The 23,153-nt window shown below is 39.5% G+C and overlaps 1 protein-coding gene across 15 annotated transcripts in view; it reads right to left on the reverse strand.

The window, feature by feature from the left end:
- Positions 1-23,153, reverse strand: part of LOC132008247 (PHD finger protein 21A) — a 192,697-nt gene that overhangs the window by 16,403 nt on the left and 153,141 nt on the right. For all 15 annotated transcript variants that reach the window (XM_059386770.1, XM_059386767.1, XM_059386771.1 and 12 more), the window contains 4 exons: positions 5,137-5,235; positions 2,288-2,339; positions 1,462-1,541; positions 928-988 (listed from right to left, as the gene is read on the reverse strand). In XM_059386770.1, coding sequence (XP_059242753.1) covers positions 928-988; positions 1,462-1,541; positions 2,288-2,339; positions 5,137-5,235 — 292 coding nt within the window. The remainder of the gene's footprint in view (positions 1-927; positions 989-1,461; positions 1,542-2,287; positions 2,340-5,136; positions 5,236-23,153) is intronic.

The raw sequence follows: 23,153 nt of genomic DNA on the forward strand, positions 1-23,153 counted from the left end.
CTGGTGAGGAGGTGGTAATGGTACAGTTGTAGCCCTGCCTAAGGCAGACAAAAGAAAAGGGTCAGGATGACCTCCTAGGCTTCCAAGAGCTCTGAGACAGTGTGTGCTTATGCAAAAATTAGTATGCTACTCCACTCACTCTGCAACCTTTCCAGCTTGGAACTGTAATTCAGGGACACATTATCATGTGGAGAAAGGGACCTTGGGATGTATTACTGACATCAAGGAACAATTTCAGAACCTTGTTTATGAGCTCAAACCCAGAGCTATTAAGACCTACTCAGACCTGCATGGAAGGCTGCTGCCTCTGCCCTGCCCACAAGGAAGGGGCGCCAGCGCCACGTCAGGCCTGAAATATGGGATGGGGCTCTTTAGGAACTTCTACTTCAGGGAGCCTGTTTTGACCATGACCTACTCTTCCTTAGCTGGAGATGTCCTCAACTCACAGATTCTAAGTCCTCAGTGTGGCTATGTCTTTCCTTCCTGGAAAGCCTGCGGCTCACAGAGACCCGCGTCATGCTCTGGTCTTGCTGGCAGCAGGACGACTTCAACACTACTAAGAACACCTTGGCAACAGCAGTGCTCTGCTCTGCTCAATGATGCTAAAATGCTTCCTTTCACACAATGTTCTGTTCACTGTGCTATTCATGGACAGCCTGATGGGCCTGGGGCAGAAATGCTGTATTAAGCCATTTCCTTGAGTCAGCTTTGCCAGAATCCTAGGAAAGGCAGCTTGCGGTTCAATATACAGAACTCTAAGGAGAAGTTTCCCTCTCTTCTCCCCCCATTTTCAGAGAACAACAACAACAAAACTATGTTCCAGGGATTTAGGAGTCAGGCTCTAGGACAAGGGGAGGAAGGAGGGGGAAGAAACACGACACAGAAAGCAGAAGCAACAGCGAGGGAGAGCTCCAAAAAGGTACTCACCTCTCTTCCGGGTCCCAGGATGCATTGTACTGTTCAGGTATGTGACTGCGCTCTTCTTACGCTTTGAGGATTGAAGAAGGAAAGGTAACTAGCTGAATAGCATGGTTCCTACCAATACCGGTATAAGCTATGGCTGCGCACAGCACGCCTGCCAACACGCCAGCGAGTGAGTGCGAGTCACCCAAGGTCTCAGGGCTAATGGGCTTTAGTATATCTACTTGGCTCTGAGAGAATAGAATATTCCAGAGAGGTCTGCATCTGCTTCGGATGACAGCTGTGTTTAAGCCACGATGAGTTAAATTTTTAAGGTAGGTTTGTATTTCCTCCAACTTAGGGAAAAAAACGAAGGGGAAAGCAGTGAATGATATAAATGAAACAGTATGATTGGCCCGAGAAAAACCCATCATTTCACAAAGCTGGCCAAGTATAATCAGGGTACTGTTCTTCAGCAGGTTTTTCAGATGGGAGAAGATGGAAAAAATCATAAATAAAACTAGAACAGAGAGGGGAAGGCCAAGTTCTGGCCAGGAATACCTCCGGCTCAAAGACGGCTCCGCTGTACACTGGATTTGCCGTCGTTCTTCTTTTTCGCTCTTGCCTCTTGCTTTGGATTTCTTGGGAAAGCAAAAGGTTTGAATTAGAAGGGAGGTATAGAGAACCTCAAAAACTGAACTTCATTGTTTATCTTTTGGTTTTCCCATGACAAATGAGAAACGGGGGCACATCTCTCTTGTGTCACCGCAGCCTGAGCAGAGGCAAGCACACTGCTGGGAACAAAGGCGTGGGACCATCTATTCTCACCTCTCAGAAAGCAAGACCATGCTGTCTCACAGGGTGGCTCTCTGTGACCCAGAGCTGAACAGCAGATTACACTTATAAACAAACAAGCTGTCCTTGCCTACTTTTAGTTCACTGGAATATAGGTGTGGATGAACTCTATCCACAAACCTAGACTGACCATAGTTCACCATTCTTGAGTTAGATAACTAGGACAGGTGTAGCTTTGTAACTTCTTAAGATTTGGATAACCCAGAGTGATTGAAAAACACAAAGATTTGTCAGAGGGGCATCTGATACTTCGTGCTGTCAGGGGAAAAAAGAGTTCCTCTAAAGGGAACAGCAGTCGGTTTAATACAGGCAGCTGGGCCGTCTCCCTTGGACAGCAGTGTGGATGCCAACAGGGGCGGGAGGGGATGAAGTTAGAGGAAAGGCAAGTTTGACTCCAAAGGAAAGAAAGTCCACACTAGCTGATCATACACTACTGGTGTTCCAGTGTTCTACGTTCTAACAATAAATTCAACACCATTTCCAAGAACAAAGCTCTGGGCCACAAGCAAGGCAGCACCATATCTTCTCTTACCTTCTAGATGGTCATGTGTTACCAATCCTAGAGACACCATGAAGGCAAGTTTCTGTGCCAGAGAAACAAGAATGTACTTCAGTTTGGGTTCTCACAAAGCCAACTGCATGTTCCTAGTTAGACTCCTCGGCAAAGCCAGCCCAATGGGCTGGTCACGTGAAGGAAGGAGGCCAGGTTCAGAAGACCAAAGAACAGACACCTTCCAGAGTCACTGTGGAGGCTTTCTGGTCTCAAAGGGATCACAAAAGAAGGACTGTGGCTTGCATCTTCTACTTTCTTTCTCAATGACAGAAATCAGCATCTTTGAGTGCCCTAATTTTTTTTTGTTGTTTTTCCAGAAAAATCCTCTGACAGGGAAGAGAATTTCATACTCAGAAAACATGTAGAGGTTACAACAAAGAGCCTCCCATACAACAAGCTCCAAGTTCTAAGTACTTCACTTGTCATAGCAGGCCAGGTTTCTTACATTTTTACTACCAATGATGGGACAATGCTAGCTCAAAGCTGAATGAGTTTTAGGAACAACAGCTGATGGTTCTGCTTAATACTATGGTTTTAAAATCAAACATGGACCCAAAAATTATGGAGGAATCCCTCTTTGGAGACCACTTAGGGCTCCATCAGAAGTTCCACTGATTAGAAAACTGAATCCCAAAGCTGGAACATTAGATGCTTAGAGTTGGAGAGAGCAACAAACTGATTCCTATTTTGCTCAGCAGTCACATGTGGTCTGAAAAGTATGTTTTCATTTGCACGTGGCTGCTAAATATGCCAAACAACAGATCACCAACTTATCTCACTGATTATTATCAAAAAAGAATAGCATCAACTGTTAGGACATAGTCCTGTGGAATTGTTTGTATCACCGTTTGGTCTTTAAAAATCCTGACAGCTTACCCTCAACATTCAATACCACGGTATTTTGGCCTGAAGTGAGAGATTCAAGCTGTTTAAGATACTGAGTATTTTAGGAAGAAACAGTCCCTGAACAAGCCACTTAAGAAAACAGAAGTGTTCTTTACTGGTATGCTCAGAGTTCTGAAGAAATGTTTTTATTTTATTTCTTATTTCAAAAACTTAGGTGGGAGCCTATCCCCCTGACCACCAGCATACTTCGGTAAGGAAAAGCACTTTTAGACCTGCTGCCCATTTTCCACATTGCACGTTGAAATGGCATACACTCGGTGATTGCCAATGAACTACATTCCTGCTTTTCACTATTCTTCACAACCTGATCAAGATAAGAAGGCTGTCTACCAGCTGTTCTCTGTAGAGCAGCGTGTGGTTTGACATCCAGATGCACCTTCTTTTAATCAAGTGGCAGTACTCCTCTTGGGTAGTCACAAACAACTCATCTTTGCCAGTCTACTTTGAGCTCACCAAAAAAAAAAAAAAAAAAGAAAAAAGTAAAAAAATCTCTCCTCTGGTACAGATTTTCAGTGATAAAGAGAATAAAAAGTTGTTAAGAACTTCTGCCTCATGTATGCATCACACGTGTACCAAAAACTAATTTATTCTCTTTTAGGCAGTGATTCTGTCCAATTCGAAGGTGAATTATCTACCACTCTACATGGTAGTGGTGCTCGCTTGCCCACACTGGGCTACCAATATAAGATATCCTTTTCCTTTGGTAATTTTGTGGATAACTTCGTAAGTTCTTCAGCAATTTGCATCACTAGTACTTCTTTCTAGTTCAAGTTTTGGTCCCTTCTTTACAGATAAATTAAAAATAAATCCATTTCAGGGGTGCCTGGGTGGGTCAGTCATTAAGTGTCTACTTTTGGCTCAGGTCATGATCCCAGAATTGAGCCCCAGTTCAGGCTCCCTGCTCTGCGGGAAGCCTGCTTCTCCCTCTCCCACTCCCCCTGCTTGTGTTCCCTCTCTTGCTGTGTCTCTTTCTGTCAAATAAATAAATAAAATCTTAAAAAAAAAAAGAAAGAAAGAAAGAAATGAAACTAATATAACAGTGTATGTTAACCAACTGGAATTATAATAAAAACTTTAAAAATATATTTAAAAAAACAAATCTATTTCATATCAGAATTATAATTTATACTTGTTTTAGAAAAACCTGATCTGGCTTAACTTAATAAATCATCTCTTAAAAAAAAAAAAAGACATGAAGTTTTGATGGCTTCATGCCACTATTTGACATGGTTTCATTAAAAAGAATGCACAGAGGACAGAAGGAAATAGATTGCTGGTCTAATAAAATCCAACTATCAGATTTTTATCATCATATTACCTGTCCACATTTTTCTTTCAGAGCTGCTTATCCATGAGCCAAACTAAAAAATTCTCTTGTCTAAGGGGACACACAAATTTACATTGTGTATTGTACCAGTCCTGCTGGCTATGTAAGTTTGTAACTCTATCCTAAGTTATAGTACAGATGTTACTATTTTCATCCCTACTTTTATGCTTCAATGAACAACTTTTGGGCTACTGATTCATTTGGGACTTGGGAATCTGGTGCAATACAATGGTAGAAACAAAAATGCACATATAACAACTATAATCAATAACATAAATAGACCTTAGCCGAGTGAACTGGATAGACCTCTTAGAAATGTTGGCGGAGACAAATAATTATCATGAGGGAAATTTATCATTAATCTTACATTTCAAGTTTGTAAGTTGCATGAAATGCCTGTATGCCAGTTCATGGACACTCCAGACCATACTCTTAATCTGCCTTAGGCCAAATTGATTTGGCAATACATTACTGAATAGTATGGAAGTACAAGAAATGGAAAACCAAGTGACTCAGACAGCAAGTGTCCCTCCTCGTTCGTTGAGAATAAGTCACGTCTCATGACTGAACCATGCCTTTGGAGGGCTGAGCCTACCTGAGGGTTCTCCTCCCGTTTTGGTTTGGGTGCAGCAGGTGGAGTGATGGTACGGCTCTCTGTTTGTTTCTCATCTGTTTCTGTGTGGGATTTAATTGTCTAGGGAAGGAAAATTAAATGAAAATTCAGAATTCATTTTTTATTCAAAAAAATGAAAACACAGTTTCACTGTAGCCAAAAGAAAAAAAAGAATATTCTCAAATTGGAAACATATTAATAAAGGAGGTAATATGGATTACACTTTGGAAGGGGAAAAATAAGATGTACGGCCCCAGTTGAAATAATTAAATTGTATAACTAGAGTAGATATGAAGACAGAGTAGATTCGTTGTGGATATAACTACAACAGTCTAAATCTAGACAAAAAGAAAAATCCACAGTTTAATTCCAATGTATAAAAATTAGTATAGGCTGCTCTGATTTCACTGTATATTAGGATATAGGAACAGTTTTCCAGTTTTCTTATTACATGTGGGTCAAACTCCAGTCCATAGCATGCTTAAGATCTGAATGTAAAAAAAAAAAAAATCTTACATACACTTTGTCCTATTTCCAATTCCAATCATAACCTAAGAGAAGATGCAGAACTACCCTCGCTTGGGATATTTAACACCTGCCTGTATCATTCATTAGAGGAGAGATGCACTTGCCAAGGAAAGGTCATCTTGCAAGAGGCTGACCTCTGATTATCCCCAACCTTGTCTTCCAGATGCATCCATTCAAACAGAAGAACATCAGTAGCATTATCATTTTTAAGCACAAATGGCAGCTAGCAAATTGGTAGACTGGGCTTGCATTACTATTCTTATTATGACTCAATGGCTTATTCATTTTATGAACCCTTCTGTAAATACTGAAATTATATCAGAACAGTGGATATAAAACTGCGAACATGAACCTAATTTACTTTTTCAAATTAAAAAAAAATGTGGATGCTAATTGTCTTTCTGTATGGCAGCAAGGAACAAAATAAACGAGAATGAAACTGATCACTCATGAGGAAGAAGCTTCGGTCCTGTAAGCAGGACAATCAAAAGTTTTCAAAAATCATTATGTTGTGAAATATGCAACCAGATCTGAAAGACAAATACGATCACAAAGATCTTTCACTTTCTTTCCTAGCCACTTCCGTATTCTCCTTCTGCTTCTCATATTATTACTTTCGGAGAATGTCAGCATCTGCCTTATCAATACTGAGGCACAAATGCTGCCTGATATTCTATTTTTCATCACTTTCCTGTCCTATTTCCTCCTGTATATGATAAACTACTTGAAAGCAGGCATTATTCTACACAGGTTTGCAGTCCTCTGTGCCTAGTACCATCCCTTCTACAAGAATCACTCACTTCACCTCTCACATACATTTTTTAACCTAAAAGGACACATTTCCTCCATAAAACAAACCACTGAACATACTACAAGGGAACACAATGGGGAAGCAGTTTATAGTGTCATCTTTAAGGCCCTGGGTGTCCAGAAAGCTTATTTTCATGGCTTTCTGAGGGAGGAAGGGCAGGGGTCTGAGGGAGGGGGGGATAAGAGGTCAACTGCAAGGGTCTGCTGCTCCTCCGAGGCTATGTGAGGTTCCTTAGGGTCTCTTGGTTCCATCTTGAGGGCTGAGGAACACACATAGTGGTAATGCCTCTGGGGAAGGACAAACCAATTCCTCTCCACTAAGAAATTATCCAGGGTTCAGATTTTCTCTCTCACTCAAAAGGAGTGCAATTATCTGAGGGTTGGATAAAGATCACAAAAAGCACCCAAAAATAAATAAATAAAACAATCAAAACACCGGGGAGATCTCTTTCTCTTACGGAGCTGTTGCTCTGGGGGAAACCAGGCCATGCTGTGAGCAGCACTATGCAGAGGTCTGTGTGGTGAGGAATCGTACCTCCTCCGCCAGCAGCCAGAGTGAAGTCTGCTGACAGCCACACAACTGAGTTTGGAAGTGAATTATCCAGTTCCAGCTGAGCCTTGAGAGGAGGTGAGCCCTGGCCAACTTGTCTAAATGCAAACTTGGGAGGGATGCTGAGCCAGAAGCACCTAGCTAGGATGCAAGCGGATTCCTGACCCTCACAAGCTAAATGGGATAATAAATACTTGTTGTTTTAAGCTGCTTAAAACAAATGCAAAACTTTAGGGTTGGGGGAGTGACAGAAATGGCAGAACAGGGAGCTCTAAGAATTAGTTCTTCCACTGGAGCAATCATTAAGCTGGCAAAAACAGAATCAACTTTTTAGAATTCTGGAATCTAATAAAAACCTTATAGTAACCAGGGGGACACTCAGTGAAGAAAGAGGCTGGTAAATTTCCCTAAGAAAGCATTTTTCCTTACCTACATACAAACCCCATTGCACAGCTTTGGGGCTGAGACTTTGGGGACAGCACCCTGTGTTCCTAGTGTGGCTTGCTGGTGCTATAGGATCCAACATGGAACTTGTTCTCAAAGCTTGTTGTGCACTTTGACCTGTTTGGGGGGGTTCCCTGAGGACTGGCAAGCCTGACCTTTGTTTTGCCCATCTTAGGCTAAAAGTGCCTTTTGGGGTGGCATCTGATGAAAGCATCTAAGGCCATGCTACCTAATCACCTGGGGTAAGGGATGGTGAATGGAGTATACGGCAGACAGACCCAAAGGCCTCGGAAGAAGGAGGCTGAGGAGGAAGATTCTCTTAATAGTAAGGGCTTTGAAGGGGTATCACGTATACTGGGGAATCCAGAGTGCACTGCATATTCCCAGGGCTGGATGTGTGCTCAGATGAGAGAACCCTAGGCTTATACCTCTGGCTGATCTCTGAATTCTGTCCAAGAAAGAGGTGAAGGCTAAGGCAGAGTTAGAGACAGCCTGGCTTAGCATTGAAGAAGTAAGTACTCCTGCTCAGAGCCAATCTGTAAAGATAGGAAAGTTTCTTTTTAAATTTAGTTGTTGTTGTTGTTGTTGTTATTTTCATCATCATCATTATTTGGTCTTTTTGGCTCCAGTTGTTTAAGGAAATCTGTCAGGTCACGAGTTGACTGAAGACAACATAACAGAGAATTTAGAGACTATCCATGATAAGAAATACAGTTGGAAAAGGCACTAAACAATCAATAACAATCAATAACAGCAAAATCTGTGGTGGGAGGAGAATCTAATTTCCAGAATTATCCCACTGGAATTTCAAGATGAACAGTTTAACAAAAAATTGGAAGGCATACAAAGAAACAGGAAAGTATGGTCCATTTGGAGGAAAAAAAGAAATCAAGAGAAACTGGCCTTAAGGAAACCTAGACTCTCGGACTCTCTAGAGGAAGACTTAAATATTCTCAAAGAACTAACAGAAATCATGGACAAAGAACTGAAAGAAACCAAGGGAACAATTTCCCAGCAAAAACAGATGATCAATAAAAGAGACAGAAATTACTGAAAAGAACCAAACAGAAACACTGGAGCTGAAAAGTATAAAAGCTTAAATGAAAAATTCACTAGAAGGATTCAGGCAAAAGAAAGAATCAGTGAACTCAAGACAGGACAACTGAAACTATCCAGTTTGAGGGACAGAAAGGAAAAACATGAAGAAAAATAAACAGAGCCTAAGGGCCCTGTGGGGCATTATCAACACATGCATTATGGACTCCCATGGGGAGAGCAGAGACAGAGAGAAGCAGAAATAATATTTGAAGGAATAACTGCTCAAAACTTCCCAAATTTGATTAAAGACAGGAATCTACACATCCAAGAAGCTCACTGACATCCATATAGAATAAACTAAAAAAGATTCACGGTCTGGGGGAAGATGGCAGAGTAGAAGGACCCAGAGCTCTCCCTGTCCCTACATTTACAACTAGGTATCAACCATACCCAAGTCAATAAACCAGAGAGCAATCAGAAGACTGGCAGGACAAACTCCATAACTAAATATACAGAAGAAGCAGGATCTGAAAGGTTAGGAAATTCCGAAAGGTGGATGGAGGCTGCCTGCAGATGGGAGAGAGCTGTGTGCATGGAGATGGCAGAGCAATGTGCCTTCACACCAGGGAGCTCAACTGGGGTAAGACTGAGCCCCATAATGTTTGGCTTCAAAAATGGGGCTGGGGGCACCTGGGTGGCTCAGTGGGTTAAAGCCTCTGCCTTCGGCTCAGGTCATGATCTCACAGTTCTGGGATTGAGCCCCAAATCGGGCTCTCTGCTCAGCGGGGAGCCTGCTTCCCCCTCTCTCTCTACCTGCCTCTCTGCCTACATGTCATCTCTCTCTCTCTGTCAAATAAATAAATAAAATCTTAAAAAAAAAAAAATGGGGCTGAATTCCGTACATTTTTTAAACCAGTGGGACTTGGAGGCTGGAACTTTAAAAGTCAGCTGACTCAGCACTGAGCAAGCCAGGAAGGTGAGTGATAGCTGGGTCAACACCCTTAAAGGGAGAGCAACCTGAGCCAACAGGCAACATAAAAATGGCAATTTGCACAACACTGGGGTCAAATGGGAGACAGATCCATTCATACTGATGTTGTAGCATGTTGGGGGACTTCTCTAAAAACAAAGGAGCTAAGCAGGTGCCATCTTCCACCTCCCCCATCCTTCCATAAACCTGCAGGAGACAGTGCTGCACAGATGCTTGCTACCAAACCAGCTCGCAGGGCACCACACCCACAAGTTCTCTAGAGGACCTGCTAGCCTCAGCCTTGGGCTCACAGTAGATTCTGTTAGTGTGCATGCCTGGTCCAGCCACTGCATGCAGCGTGCATCCTGTGGTCCCTTAGTTCTGCACCAGGCCCAGCCACACTTAGCCCACTCTACTGGCCACCCACAGCACTTCAGGAAACTCATCATAGGACGAGTGGCCCAGGGCAAGTTGTGCTACCCCCACACTCAAAAGTTCCCCAGTGGGCACGACCCCTCAGAGTTAGCCTGCCTGGATCCCAGGAACACCACAGAAAGCAAGCACAGCCCCAAAGAGGCAGAGAGTCAGGGCAGATGACTCCACTGAAAGGAAATGTGATTCAGGCTCAAGAGCAGGGCAAAAGCAATACCTAGGATACTCTCCCGAAGTGCCAGTCTCCAGGAACAGGAGACACTGCACTGCAGGGCACTCCAGGAACTCTTCTTCATAAAGTCACTACTTGCAAGAAAAGAAGAAACAGTGGACTTTCTTAACACACAGAAACAGACACACGGGGGCAGACAAAAGGAGATGACAGACATTTATCCATCCCAGATGAAAGAACAGGACAAGGCCAGAGCCTGAGATCTAAGTAAAACAGATATAAGTAACATGGCTGATAGAGAATTTAAAGCATAAGGATACACAATGGATTTGATAAAAGAGTGGAATACATGAGTGAGACCCTTAACACAGGGATAAGGAATAATATAGCAGAGATAAAGTGCTCAATAAATAAAATGAGAAATGTGTTTGATAGGATAATAACAGGATGGAAGAAGCAGAGGAATAAATTAGTGATCTATAACACAGAGCAATGGAAAGTAATCAAGGTGAACAAAAGAAAGAAAAAAGAATTATACAAAATGAGAATATGCTTATGGAACTCAGTGACTCCATCAAATATAATAATCTGTATTATAGAAGTCCCAGAAAAAGAAGAGAAAGAGAAAAGGAGGCAGAAAATGTATTAGAAGAAAAAATATTTGCAAACCTTCTTAATCTGGGGAAGGAAACAGATATCCAGATCCAGGAGGCAGAGAACTCCCATCAAAGTCAACAAAAGCAGACCCACACTAAGGTATACTGGATTTAAACTGGCAAAATATAGTGACAAGGAAAAAAATTTAAAAATAGCAAGACAAAAAGAAGTCAGTAACTTATGCGGGAAAACTCATAAGTCTAGCAAGAGATTTTCAACGGAAACTTTGCAAGCCGGGGGCGGTGGCATGATATATTCAAAGTGCTGAATGGCAAAAATCTGCAGTTAAGAATACTCTATCCTGCAAGACTACCATTCAGAATAGAAGGAGATAAAGACTTCCCCAGGCAAACAAAAACTAAAGGAGTTCATGACCCTAAACCAGCGCTGTAAGAAATATTAAAGGGGACTCTTCAAGTGGAAGGGAGAGACCAAAAGTGACAGTAATAGAGACAGGAAATGCAAAAGCAGTAAAAGTGAATACTTCTGTAAAAGAAGTCAAGGAACTCACACACACAAAAAGATATAAAATATACCATATACCTAAAACATGGGGGGGGAGAAGAAAAGAATGGGCTCAAACTTGAACAATCTTCAACTTAATATACAGACTACTATATGCGTAAGATGTTATATACAAACCTAATGGTAACCATGTATCAAAAACCAAAATAAATATGCAAAGAAAAAAGAAAAAGAAATCCAAATATATCACTAAAGAAAATCAGCAAAACAAAGACGAGAGGGGATCAGAGAAAATTCTCAGAAAAAAACACAAAACAAGGGATACAGTGGCAATTAAAATACAGCAATAATTACTTTGTACATAAATGGACAAAAGTGTCCAATCAAAGACATAGGGTGAGAGGGTGGATTAAAAAAAAACCAAGACCCATCTGTATGCTGTATACCAGACACTCATTTTAGACCTAAAGACACCTACAGATTGAAAATGAGGTCATGGAGAAATACCTTTCAAAAGAAAGCCAGAGTAGCAATACTTATATCATAAAAAAGACTTTAAAGATTTATTTGAGAGGGAAAGTGAGAGAGTGTGTGACTGTGCACATGTGGTGGAAGGGCAGAGGGAGAGGGAAAGAGAGAATCCTAAGCAGGTTTCACATCCAGTGCCGCACCTGATGTGGGGCTCAGTCTCACAATCCTGAGATCATAACCTGAGCTAAAACCAAGAATTGGATGCTTACCTTACTGAGCCACCGGTGCCCCAGATAAAAGACTTTAAGACAAAGTCTGTAATAAGAGACAAAGAAGGACACATATAATAATAAAGGGGACAATCCAACAAGAAGATAGAACAACTATAAATATTTATGCACCCAACACAGGAGCGCCCAAATACATAAAACAGTGTGTAACAAACATAAATGAACTAATCAATAATAATACAACAGTCATAGGGGACTTTAACATGTCACTTACATTGATGGGCAGATCATCCAAACAGAAAATCAACAAGGAAACAGTGGCTTTGAACAACACACTGGAACAGATGGATTCAATAGATAGATTCAGAACATTTCACCCTAAAACAGTAGAACACACATTTTTTTCAAGTGCACACAAATCTTTCTCCAGAACAGATTACATATTAGCCTACAACACAAGCCTCAACAAATTCAAGAAGACTGAAGTCATACCATGCACCTTTTCTGACCACAGTGCTAAGAAATTAAAAGTCAGCTGCAATCTGGAAAGACCACAAAATCATGGAGATTAAATAACATGCTACTAAACGATGAATGGGTCAACCAGGAACTAAAGGAAGAAACAAAAAAGGACATGGAAAGCAATTAAAATGAAAACATAACATTCTAAAACCTCTGGGATGCAGCAAAAGTGGTTCTAAGAGGGAAGAATATAGCAATATAGGCCTACCTCAAGGAGTAAGAAAAATCTCAAATAAACAACTATGCTTAAACACCAAAAGGAGCTAGAAAAAGAGAGCAAACAAAACCTAAAATCAGCAGAAGGAAGGAATAATAAAGACAGAGCAGAAAAAAGTGATAAAGAAAAGAGCAGAAATAAGTGATATAGAAACTAAAATAACAATTGAACAGATCAGAATAGAACAATAGAACAGAACAGAGTTGGTTCTTTGGGAGGGGGCTGGGGGGAAGCAAGCCAGACTTATCAAGAAAAAAAAGAGAAAGGACCCAAATAAGTGAAATCACGAATGGAAGAAGAGAAGTAACTACCCAAATCAAAGAAATACAAACAATTATAAGAGAATATTATGAAAAACTATATGCCAACATACTGGACAATCTGGAAGTAGATAAATTCCTAGAAACATATAAATTACAAAAAGTGAAACAGGAAGAAACAGAAAACTTGAACAGACCAATAAACATCAAAGAAACCGAATCAGTAATGAAAAAACTTCCAATAAACAAAAGTCTAGGACCAGATGGCTTCACAGGCAAATTCTATCAAACTTTAAAGAAGAGTTAATACCTCTTCTTCTCAAAATATTCCAAAACATAGAAAAGGAAGGAAAACTTCCAAATTCATTCAATGAGGCTGGCATTCTCCTGATACCAAAACTGAATAAAGACACCACTTAAAAAGAGAACTAAAGACCAGTATCTGTGATGAACATGAATGCAAAAATCCTCAACAAAATACTAGGAAACCAATTTCAATAATACACTTAAAAAAATCATTCACCACCATGACTAGTGGGACTTATTCCTGACTTGCGAGGGTGGTTCAATATTCACAAATCAATTAATGTGATACATCATATCAGTGAGAAAGGATAAGAACCATATGATCATTTTGATAGACACAGAAAAAGCATTTGACAAAGTACAACAACATCCTTTCACAATAAAAACCCTCAACAAAGTAGGCTTAGAGAGAACATACCTCAACATAATAAAGGCCATATATAAAAAACCCACAGCTAACACCATCCTCAATGGAGAAAAACTGAGAGCTTTTCTCCTAGGGTCAGGAACAAGATAAGGATGTCTACTCTCACCACTTTTACTCAACATTATACTGGAAGCCCTAGCCACATCAATCAGACAACACAAAGAAAAGTCATTCAAATGGGTAGGGAAAAAGCGAAACTTTCACTATTTGCAAAAGACGTATCTGCTAAAGGGTTAGTAGCCAAGATACATAAAGAATTTACAAAACTCAACATCCAAAAACCAAATAATCCAATTTAAAAATGGGCAGAAGACATAAACAGACATTTTGCCAAAGATGACATCCAGACAGTCAAGAGATACATGAAAAGATGTTCATCATTACTTATCATCAGGGAAACACAAATCAAAACTACAATGAGATATCGCTTCACACCTGTCAGAATGGCTAACATCAGAAATGCAAGGAACAAGTGTTGATGAGGATGGGGAGAAAAAGGAACATTCTTGCATTATTGGTGGGAATGCAAACTGGTACAGCCACTCTGGAAAACAATATGGAGTTTCCTCAGAAAGTTAAAAACAGAGCTACCCTATGATCCCGCAATCTCATTGCTGGGTATTTACCCAAGAAACACAAAGGGATACATGCACCCCTCTGTTGGATGAATGGATAAAGAAGTGTGGTTTATATATACACAATGGAATATTATTCAGCCACAAAAAAGAACAATATCTTGCCATTTTCGATGACATGGATGGATCTAGAGAATATAACGCTAAATAAAACAAGTCCGAGAAAGACAAATACCACATGCCTTCACTCATATGTGGCATTTAAGAAACAAAACAAATGAGCAAAGGGGGAAAAAAAAAGAGAGAGAAAGACAAATGAAGAAATAAACTCTTAATTTTAGCAAATAAACTGATGGTAACCAGAGGGCAGAGTGGTGGGGGATGAGTTAAATAGGTGAAGGGGATTAAGAACTGTACTCGTGATGAGCATCAGGTGGTGTGTGGAACTGCTAAATCACTATTTTGTACTCCTAAAACTAATATAACACTGTATGGTAACAGAAATTAAAATAAAAACTTAAAAAATAATAAAATAGGGGAACTTGGGTCGGTCAGTTGGTTAAGCATCTGTGTTAGGTTCAGGTCATGATCCCAAGGGTCTTGGGATTGAGCCCCACAGCAAGCTCTCTGCTCAGTGGGGGGTCTGCTTCTCCCTCTCCCTCTGCTCCTCCCCACCACACTTGTGCACTCTCATTTTCTCAAATAAATCAATAAAATCTTTAAATAATAATAATCTTATAATTTAAAAAAATCTGTGTTGCCAAAAAAAAAAAAAGAAATTGAAAATAAATAAATGAGATCCACAGTGAGACACTTTGTAGTCACACTGTCAAAAGCTAAGACAAAGAGAGAATCTTTTTTATTTTTTAGATTTTTATTTATTTATTTGACAGAGAGAGGTCACAAGTAGGCAGAGCAGCAGGCAGAGAGAGAGGGGGAAGCAGGCTCCCTGCTGAGCAGAGAGCCCAATGCGGGGCTCCATCCCAGAACCCTGAGATCATGACCTGATCCAAAGGCAGAGGCTTAACTCACTGAGCCACCCAGGTGCCCTACAAAGAGAAAAATCTTAAAAGCAGCAAGACATGCCTCTCTGCCTACTTGTGATCTCTGTCAAATAAATAAATAAAATCTCTTAAAAAAAAAAAAAGGGCAGCAAGACATAAGTGATATATTACATAGAAGAGCTCCTCAATATGGTTAGCAGCCAACCTCTTCCCAGAGACCAGAGACCAGAGGTAGCAGGATTATATATTAAAAGTGCTGAGAGAAAATCACTATCAACCAAGAATGCTATATCCTGCAAAAAGCCAAGGAAGTTCATTGCTAGTAGATCTGACCTAAAAGGAATGCTGAAGGGAGTTCTTCAGGCTGAAATAAAAAGATACCAGATAGTAACTTAAAGCCATACAAAGAAATAAGAATTACAGTAAAGGAAACTACACAGGTAAAAGTAGAATCTAATATTATTGTATCTTTGATTTCTAACTTCTCTTTTGTTTCCTACGGGATTTAAGAGAGAAATACATAAATCTATATTAGTGAGCATATAATGTATAGAGATATAATTTGTGACAATAACAACGTAAAGTGGGGGCAGAGCTTGAGGTTGGCTGCTAACCATATTGAGGACCTCTTCTATGTAATATATCACTTATGTCTTGCTGTCCTTTTTTTTTTTTAAGAGATTTTATTTATTTGACAGAGATCACAAGTAGGCAGAGAGGCATGTCTTGCTGCTTTTAAGATTTTTCTCTTTGTAGGGCATCTGGGTGGCTCAGTGAGTTAAGCCTCTGCCTTTGGATCAGGTCATGATCTCAGGGTTCTGGGATAGGAACAATGTTTTTGTATATTATTAAAGCTGAGCTGGTATCAATTCAGTTGTTAAAAATTTATGAATGTTAACTGTAATCCCCATGGTAACCACTAAGAAAGTAACTGAAATATATACAGAAAAGGAAATGAGGGCATCAAAAGTGTGCACTAGAAAGAAAAACCAAACATAACAGAAGGCAGTATTAGAGAAACCAAGAACAAAGAAGACATAAGACATGCAGAAAACAAACAGCAAAATGGCTTAAGTCCTTTGTTATCAGCAATCACTTTAAATGTAACTGGGTTAAACCCACCAATTAAAAGACAGAGTGACAGAATGGATAAAAAAAAAAAAAAAGATCTGAAATATACACAGTCTACAATAGATTCATCTTAGAGCCAAAGATACAAACAGGTTGAAAGTCAAAGAATGAAAAAAGATACTCCATGCAAATAGTAACCAAAAGAGTCCAGGGACGGCTCTACTAGTATCAGACAAAACTCACTTTGACTCAAGAATTGTTACAGGAGACAAGGAAGGTCATTATACATTGATAAAAGGGTAATTCATGAAGAAGATTAGACAATTTTAAATATATATGCACCAAACAACAGATTCTCACATATATGAAGCAAAAATTGACAGAACTGAATGAAGAAATAAAATTTTTATAATAATAATTGGAGACTTTCATGCTTCGCTTTAAAGAATGGAAGGAACATGTAGATAAAAGATCAGTAAGGAGGGGTGCCGTGGTGTCTCAGTCAGTTAAGCAACTAACTTCAGCTCAGGTCATGATTTCAGGGTCCTGCGACTGAGCCCCGCAATGGGCTCCCTCTGCTCAGTGGGGAGTCTGCTTCTCCCTCTCTCTCTACTCCTCCTGCTCTCTCTCAAATAATTAAATAAATAAAATCTTTATTAAAAAAAAGATCAGGGGCGCTTGGGTGGCTCAGTCGTTAAGCATCTGCCTTCTGCTCAGGTCATGATCCCAGGGTTCAAGCCCTGCATTGGGCTCCCTGCTCTGCAGGATGCCTGTTTTCCCCTTTCCCACTCCCTGTGCTTGTGTTCCCTCTCTCGCGGTCTGTCAAATAAATAAAATCTTTAAAAAAAAAAAAAAAAAGATCAGTAAGGAAACAGAGGACTTGAACAACACTGTAAACCAACTAGATCTAACAGACATATAAAGAAGAGTTTATTCAACAACAATAGAACATACATTCTCAAGTAAATATGAACATTCTCTAGGTCAGATCATGTTTTAGGCCACAAAACAAATCCTAACAAATATTAAAATACTTAAATAATACAAAGTATCTTCTCTGACCACGACATAAAGAAGCTACAAATCAGTGATAAAGGAAAACTGGAAAACTTAATATATGTGGAACCTAAACAACGCACTCTTTTTTTTTTTTAAAGATTTTATTTATTTATTTGACAGAAAGAGATCACCAAGTAGGCAGAGAGGCGGGCGGAGAGAGGGGGGGAAGCAAGCTCCTGCCGAGCAGAGAGCCCGATGTGGGGGGCTCGATACCAGGACCCTGAGATCGTAACCTGAGCCGAAGGCAGAAACTTAACTCACTGAGCCTTAAACAACACACTCTTGAACAACCAATGGGTCAAAGAAGAAACAGCCAGAGAATTTGGGAAATACTTTAAGAGGAATACAAATGAAAACTCAATATACCAAAACTGATGTGATGTAGTGAAAGTAGTACTCAGGAGGAAATTTGTAGCTCTAACAGTTTACCTTAAAAAATAAGAAAGATCTTAAGTCAATAACCTCACTTTAAACCTTAAAGAACTAGAAAAACTTTTAAGAAAATAGAAAAAGGAGAACTTAAACCCAAAGCTAGCAGAACAAAGAAAATAATAAAAGTTAGAGTAGAAATAAATGAAACGGAGAACAGAAAAACAACAGAATTAATGAAACCAAAAGTTGATTCTTCAAAAAGATAACAAAATTGAGAAGCCTTTAGCTGGACACTCTAAGGAAAAAAAAAAAGAGACAAGACACAAATCATAAAATCCTAAGTAGAAGTGGGGACATTACTACCAATCTTATAGAAATAAAAAGGAGTAGAGGAGAGTACACTGAAGAATTACCAACAAATTAAATAATATAGGTGTAATGGGCAAATTGTTACAAACATACAAATTACCAAAACTGACTCAAGAAGAAATGGAGAATCTCAACAGACTTGTAACAGGTAAAGAAACTGAAATAGTAATTAAAATCCTCCCCCAAAAGTCCAGAATCAGACAGCTTCACTGATGAATTCTATCACATATTTAAAGAATTAACACTTCCTAACTTGTTCTATGAAGCCAGTATTACCTTGACACCAAAGTCAAAGACATGCCCAAAATAGAAAGCACAGACCAGTGTCCCTTATACAGTGAAAAAAATCTTAATAAAATACTAGCAAGCTGAATCTCACAGCATATTAAAAGGATGATACAGGGGCACTTGGGTGGCACACACGGTTGAATGCCCAACTCTTGGTTTCTGTTCCAGTCATGACCTCGGAGTCGTGAGATCAAGCATCATGTAGGGCTTTGTACTCAGCATGGAGTCTGCTTGGTATTTTTTCCTTCTTATTCCCTGCTTTGCTCCACCTCAGCCCTCCCCCTCCCCTGCATTTGCACTTTCTCTACAAAGTAAATAAAATCTTAAAAAAATAAAAGGATGATATACCATGACAAAGTAGAACTTACCTCAGGAATGAAAGGAATATAATAGATCACATTAATAAATGAGGGCAAACCACCCCCCAACACATGACCATCTCAATGCAGAAACAACAACTTAACACTCATTCATGATAAAACACTCAGAAAGCTAAGAATAGAAGGAAACTTCCTCAACTTTCTAAAGGGCATTAATGAGAAACCATAGTTAACATCATACTCAATGGCAAAAGACTGAAAGCTTTTCCTCTGAGATTGGGAACAAGAGAAGTATGCCACTTCCATCAGTGCTACTCAACGCTATGGTGGAAGTTCTAGCCACAGCAATTAGGCAAAAGATGTAAGAGGCATCCAAATTGGGAAGGACAACGTAAACCTATCTCTATTTGCAAAGGACGTGGATTTTACATATAGAGATTCCAAAGAGTCCACAAACAATTATTAGAGCTAATAAGAAACTACGCAAAGTTGCAAGGTACAATATGAACACAAAAATCAGCTGTACTGCTATATAACAGTAACAAACAACTGTAATAGGAAATGAAGAAAACAATTACATTTATAAGAGCATCCCAAAGAATAAAATACCTAGGAATACATTTAACTAAGGGGATAAAAGACTGTGTACTGCAAACTATAAACCACTGCTTAAAGAAATAAAGAAAACCTAAGTGAATGGAAAGAAGAACTGGAAGACTTAATATTGTTAATAATGCTATGCAAAGCAACCTACAGATTCAATATAATTTCTATTAAAATTCCAACAGCCTTTTTTTGGCAGAAGAATTGAAGAAAAAAACAATTTTCATATTCACGTAGGAATTGAAGGAACCACGAATAGCCAAAACAATGTTGAATAAGAAAAACATTGGAGGACCCACACTTCCCAATTTAAAAACTTACTACAAAATTACAGTAAGAGTTAAGAGAGTTTGGTTGGTACTGGTGCAATGACAGATCTACAGACCAAAAGAACAGGATTGAGAGTCCAGAAATAAAATCCACACATCAATGGCCAACTGGTTTTGAATAATGGTGCCATGATCATTCAAATGGGAAATGTCTCTTCAACAAATAGTGACAAAAGAAATGGATAACCACATGCAAAAGAATGAAATTAGGCCCTTATCTAATATTCTATACAATAATTAAGTCAAAATGAACTACTAACCTAAATAGTAAAAGCTAAAACCATACAACTTTTTTTTTTAAAGATTTTTATTTATTTATTTGACAGACAGAGATCACAAGTAGGCAGAGAGGCAGGCAGAGAGAGGAAGGGAAGCAGGCTCTCTGCTGAGCAGAGACCCCCCACCCCCCCCATGCGGGGCTTGATCCCAGGACCTTGGGATTTTGACCTGAGCCGAAGGCAGAGGCTTCAACCCACTAAGCAACCCAGGTGCCCCAAAACTATACAACTTCTTAGAAGAAAAATTAGGGGTAAATCTTCATTTTCTTAGATGTGACCATGGATTCCTAGATGTGACACAAAAACCACAAGCAACAAAAGGAAAAGATAAACTGGACTTCATCAAAATTAAAGTTTTGAGTATCAAAGGACACTACCCATAAAATAAGGAAAATACAGGCTTCCAAGAAAAAAAAAAAGTGAAAAGATAACCTATAGAATGGGAGAAAAATACCTGCAAATCTGATATGAATCTAATACTCAGATTATACAAAAAACCCTTATAACTCAACAACAAAAAGACAACCCAATATAGAAACTGGCAAAGAACTATTTCTCTAAAGAAGATATATAAATGGCCAACAAGCACAAGATGTCCAACAATTTTAATCATTAATGAAATACATATCAAAACCACAATGCAATACCACTTCATACCCACTAGGGTGGCTATAGTTTTTAAAAAGAGAAAATAGTAAGTATTACCAGGGATGCAGAGAAAATGGCATGCTAATACATTGCTGGTGGGAATGGAAAAGGATTCAGCTGCTTTGGAAACAGGGTGGCAGTTCCTCCAAAAGTTAAACCCAGAACCATTACATGGTCCAGCAATTCCACTTAGGTATAGACCCCCAAAGAATGGAAAACAGATGCTCAAATATTTGTACATGAATTCTCATAGCAGTACTATTCCCAATAGCCAAAAGGTAGACATAACCCAAAGGTCCATCAATGGATGAATGGATAAACAAGTTGCGGTATATACATACAGTGGACTCTTTTTTTTTTTTTTTTAAAGATTTTATTTATTTATTTGTAAGAGAGAGAGAGTGAGAGCGAGCACAGGCAGACAGAGTGGAAGGCAGAGTCAGAGGGAGAAGCAGGCTCCCTGCGGAGCAAGGAGCCCGATGTGGGACTTGATCCCAGGACGCTGGGATCATGACCTGAGCCGAAGGCAGCTGCTTAACCAACTGAGCCACCCAGGCGTCCCCCATACAGTGGACTCTTATTCAACTGCTAAAAAGAAATGAAGTACTGATACATGTTATGATATAGAGGAATCTGGAAAATAGTATGCTAAGTAAAAGAAGCCAGCCATGAAAGATAACACATTACATGATTCCATCTGTATGGAATATCCAGAATAGGTAAATCTATAGACACAAAAAGCAGAGAGAGGAGCAAATGGAGTAATTACTTAAGAGATCCTGGGTTTTATCTTGGAGTAATAAAAATGTTTTGGAACTAGACAGAGGTTGTGGTTGCACAACACTGTAAATGTACTAAATGCCAGTGAATTCTTCATTTCAACATGGTTAATTTTACGTGGTATGAATATCACCCGAGTGAAACAATAACTGGGAAACAAACAAACAAACCCCAAAAAGCTAAAATCAGACATTAAAACCATTTACCCAGAGGTAAAGCTGTCCTGCAATGTTATTGTTTGCCTACACGGTGTTTAAACAGTTATCAGCATTTTTAAAAGTAGGCGATTTCTCAAAATATCTGGATTTCTGCCCTTTCTTAAAGGCAAAGTTTCCATATAATTAAAAAAAAAAGTTGGCTACTGTCAAGAAGTAATTGCTTTCTTGAGACGGCATATATTAACTTTCCAGCTTATCAGTCTCTTCTACCTTCTATGGTCTTCCTGACACCAAGGCCAAATTGTCAGTTTTATCATGCTTGTTTCAAAGAGAAATTAAGAAAAGGGGCACCTGGGTGGCTCAGTGGGTTAAAGCCTCTGCCTTCGGCTCAGGTCATGATCCCAGGGTCCTGGGATCGAGTCTTGCATCAGGCTCCCTACTCAGCGGGAGCCTGCTTCCTCCTCTCTCTCTCTGCCTCTGCCTACTTGTGATCTCTGTCTGTCAAATAAATAAATAAAATCTTAAAAAAAAAAAAAGGTTTAAAAAAAATAATAAAAGTGGGACATCTTTGTACTCATGCTCCCATTGAAAACTGAAAAATAAAAAGTCCACGTGTTTACTTCCAGCGTGCTTTACTTATTTATATTTACTGCTTTGCACCCATGACTATTTGAATTTAGAAATCCTGTTCTTTTTGGTATGATAAAGATAGAAATCAAACACTCTTAACAGGATTAGAAAAACTAAGTTAACCAGTTATACCCTGAATGCCAAATTCACCTTCTGAAACTTGGCTGCAGGAATAATCAAAGTTAGCCACTTGCAAAAAAATAAATGTCCAAGGGGCATTAAGTGACTGCCTTCCACTCAGGTCCTGATCTCAGGGTCCTGGGATCGAGCCCCGTACCAGGCTCCCTGCTCAGTGGGGAGCCTGCTTCTCCCTCTCCTATTCCCCCTGATTGTGTTCCCTCTTTTGCTGTGTCTCTGTCAAATAAATAAATAAAACCTTGAAAAAAAAATAAAAAGAATAAACGTCCAGATAGTTTCATCAATCAAGGTTAAATAAATTTGGATGGAAGGTAAAGCAAAATCCATCCCTGGTCACTTGGTCTCCCTTCCCTGCTAGAACACCAGTGTTGACATGAAAGGTGAAGAGTCAGCAGCTCATGCTTCCTAAGAGGGAAGACTGGGATTTGAGGATAATACATCAGATAATCCTCTCATCTTGGAAGCACTCCTTTTTTAGAGGATCTAGTATAAGTTCCTATGCAAGATATATATAGAAGTAGGGAAATGGGTGGCAATCTGGCAGTTTCTCCCAACAAACCCAAGACTTTTTTTCAGTAGCTTACCTTGGGTACGTACAAAGAGGTCTTTGGTGCAGGGGAAGGGTGCAGTGGATAAAATACAGACATAGTTCCTAGGAACTAACTACGTCAGTCTAATAGACTTGAAATGCTTTTAGTTCCGTGCATCAATAACAGGTGTTTAGCCCCATTTCACAGAATGCTGGACAGACAGGGACATAAAAGGCAGTGGTATTGGGGATGTAAGTTTGCCTGGCTCCATGTTTCTGCCAAAAACGTTTCTAGCCTCAAAGCTCTTTAAACTCTAGCACTCATTTTCTCAGAGCCACCATGTGATGT

The sequence above is a fragment of the Mustela nigripes genome, unplaced genomic scaffold, assembly GCF_022355385.1.
Source record: "Mustela nigripes isolate SB6536 unplaced genomic scaffold, MUSNIG.SB6536 HiC_scaffold_76, whole genome shotgun sequence".
Taxonomy (NCBI): Eukaryota; Metazoa; Chordata; class Mammalia; order Carnivora; family Mustelidae; genus Mustela; species Mustela nigripes.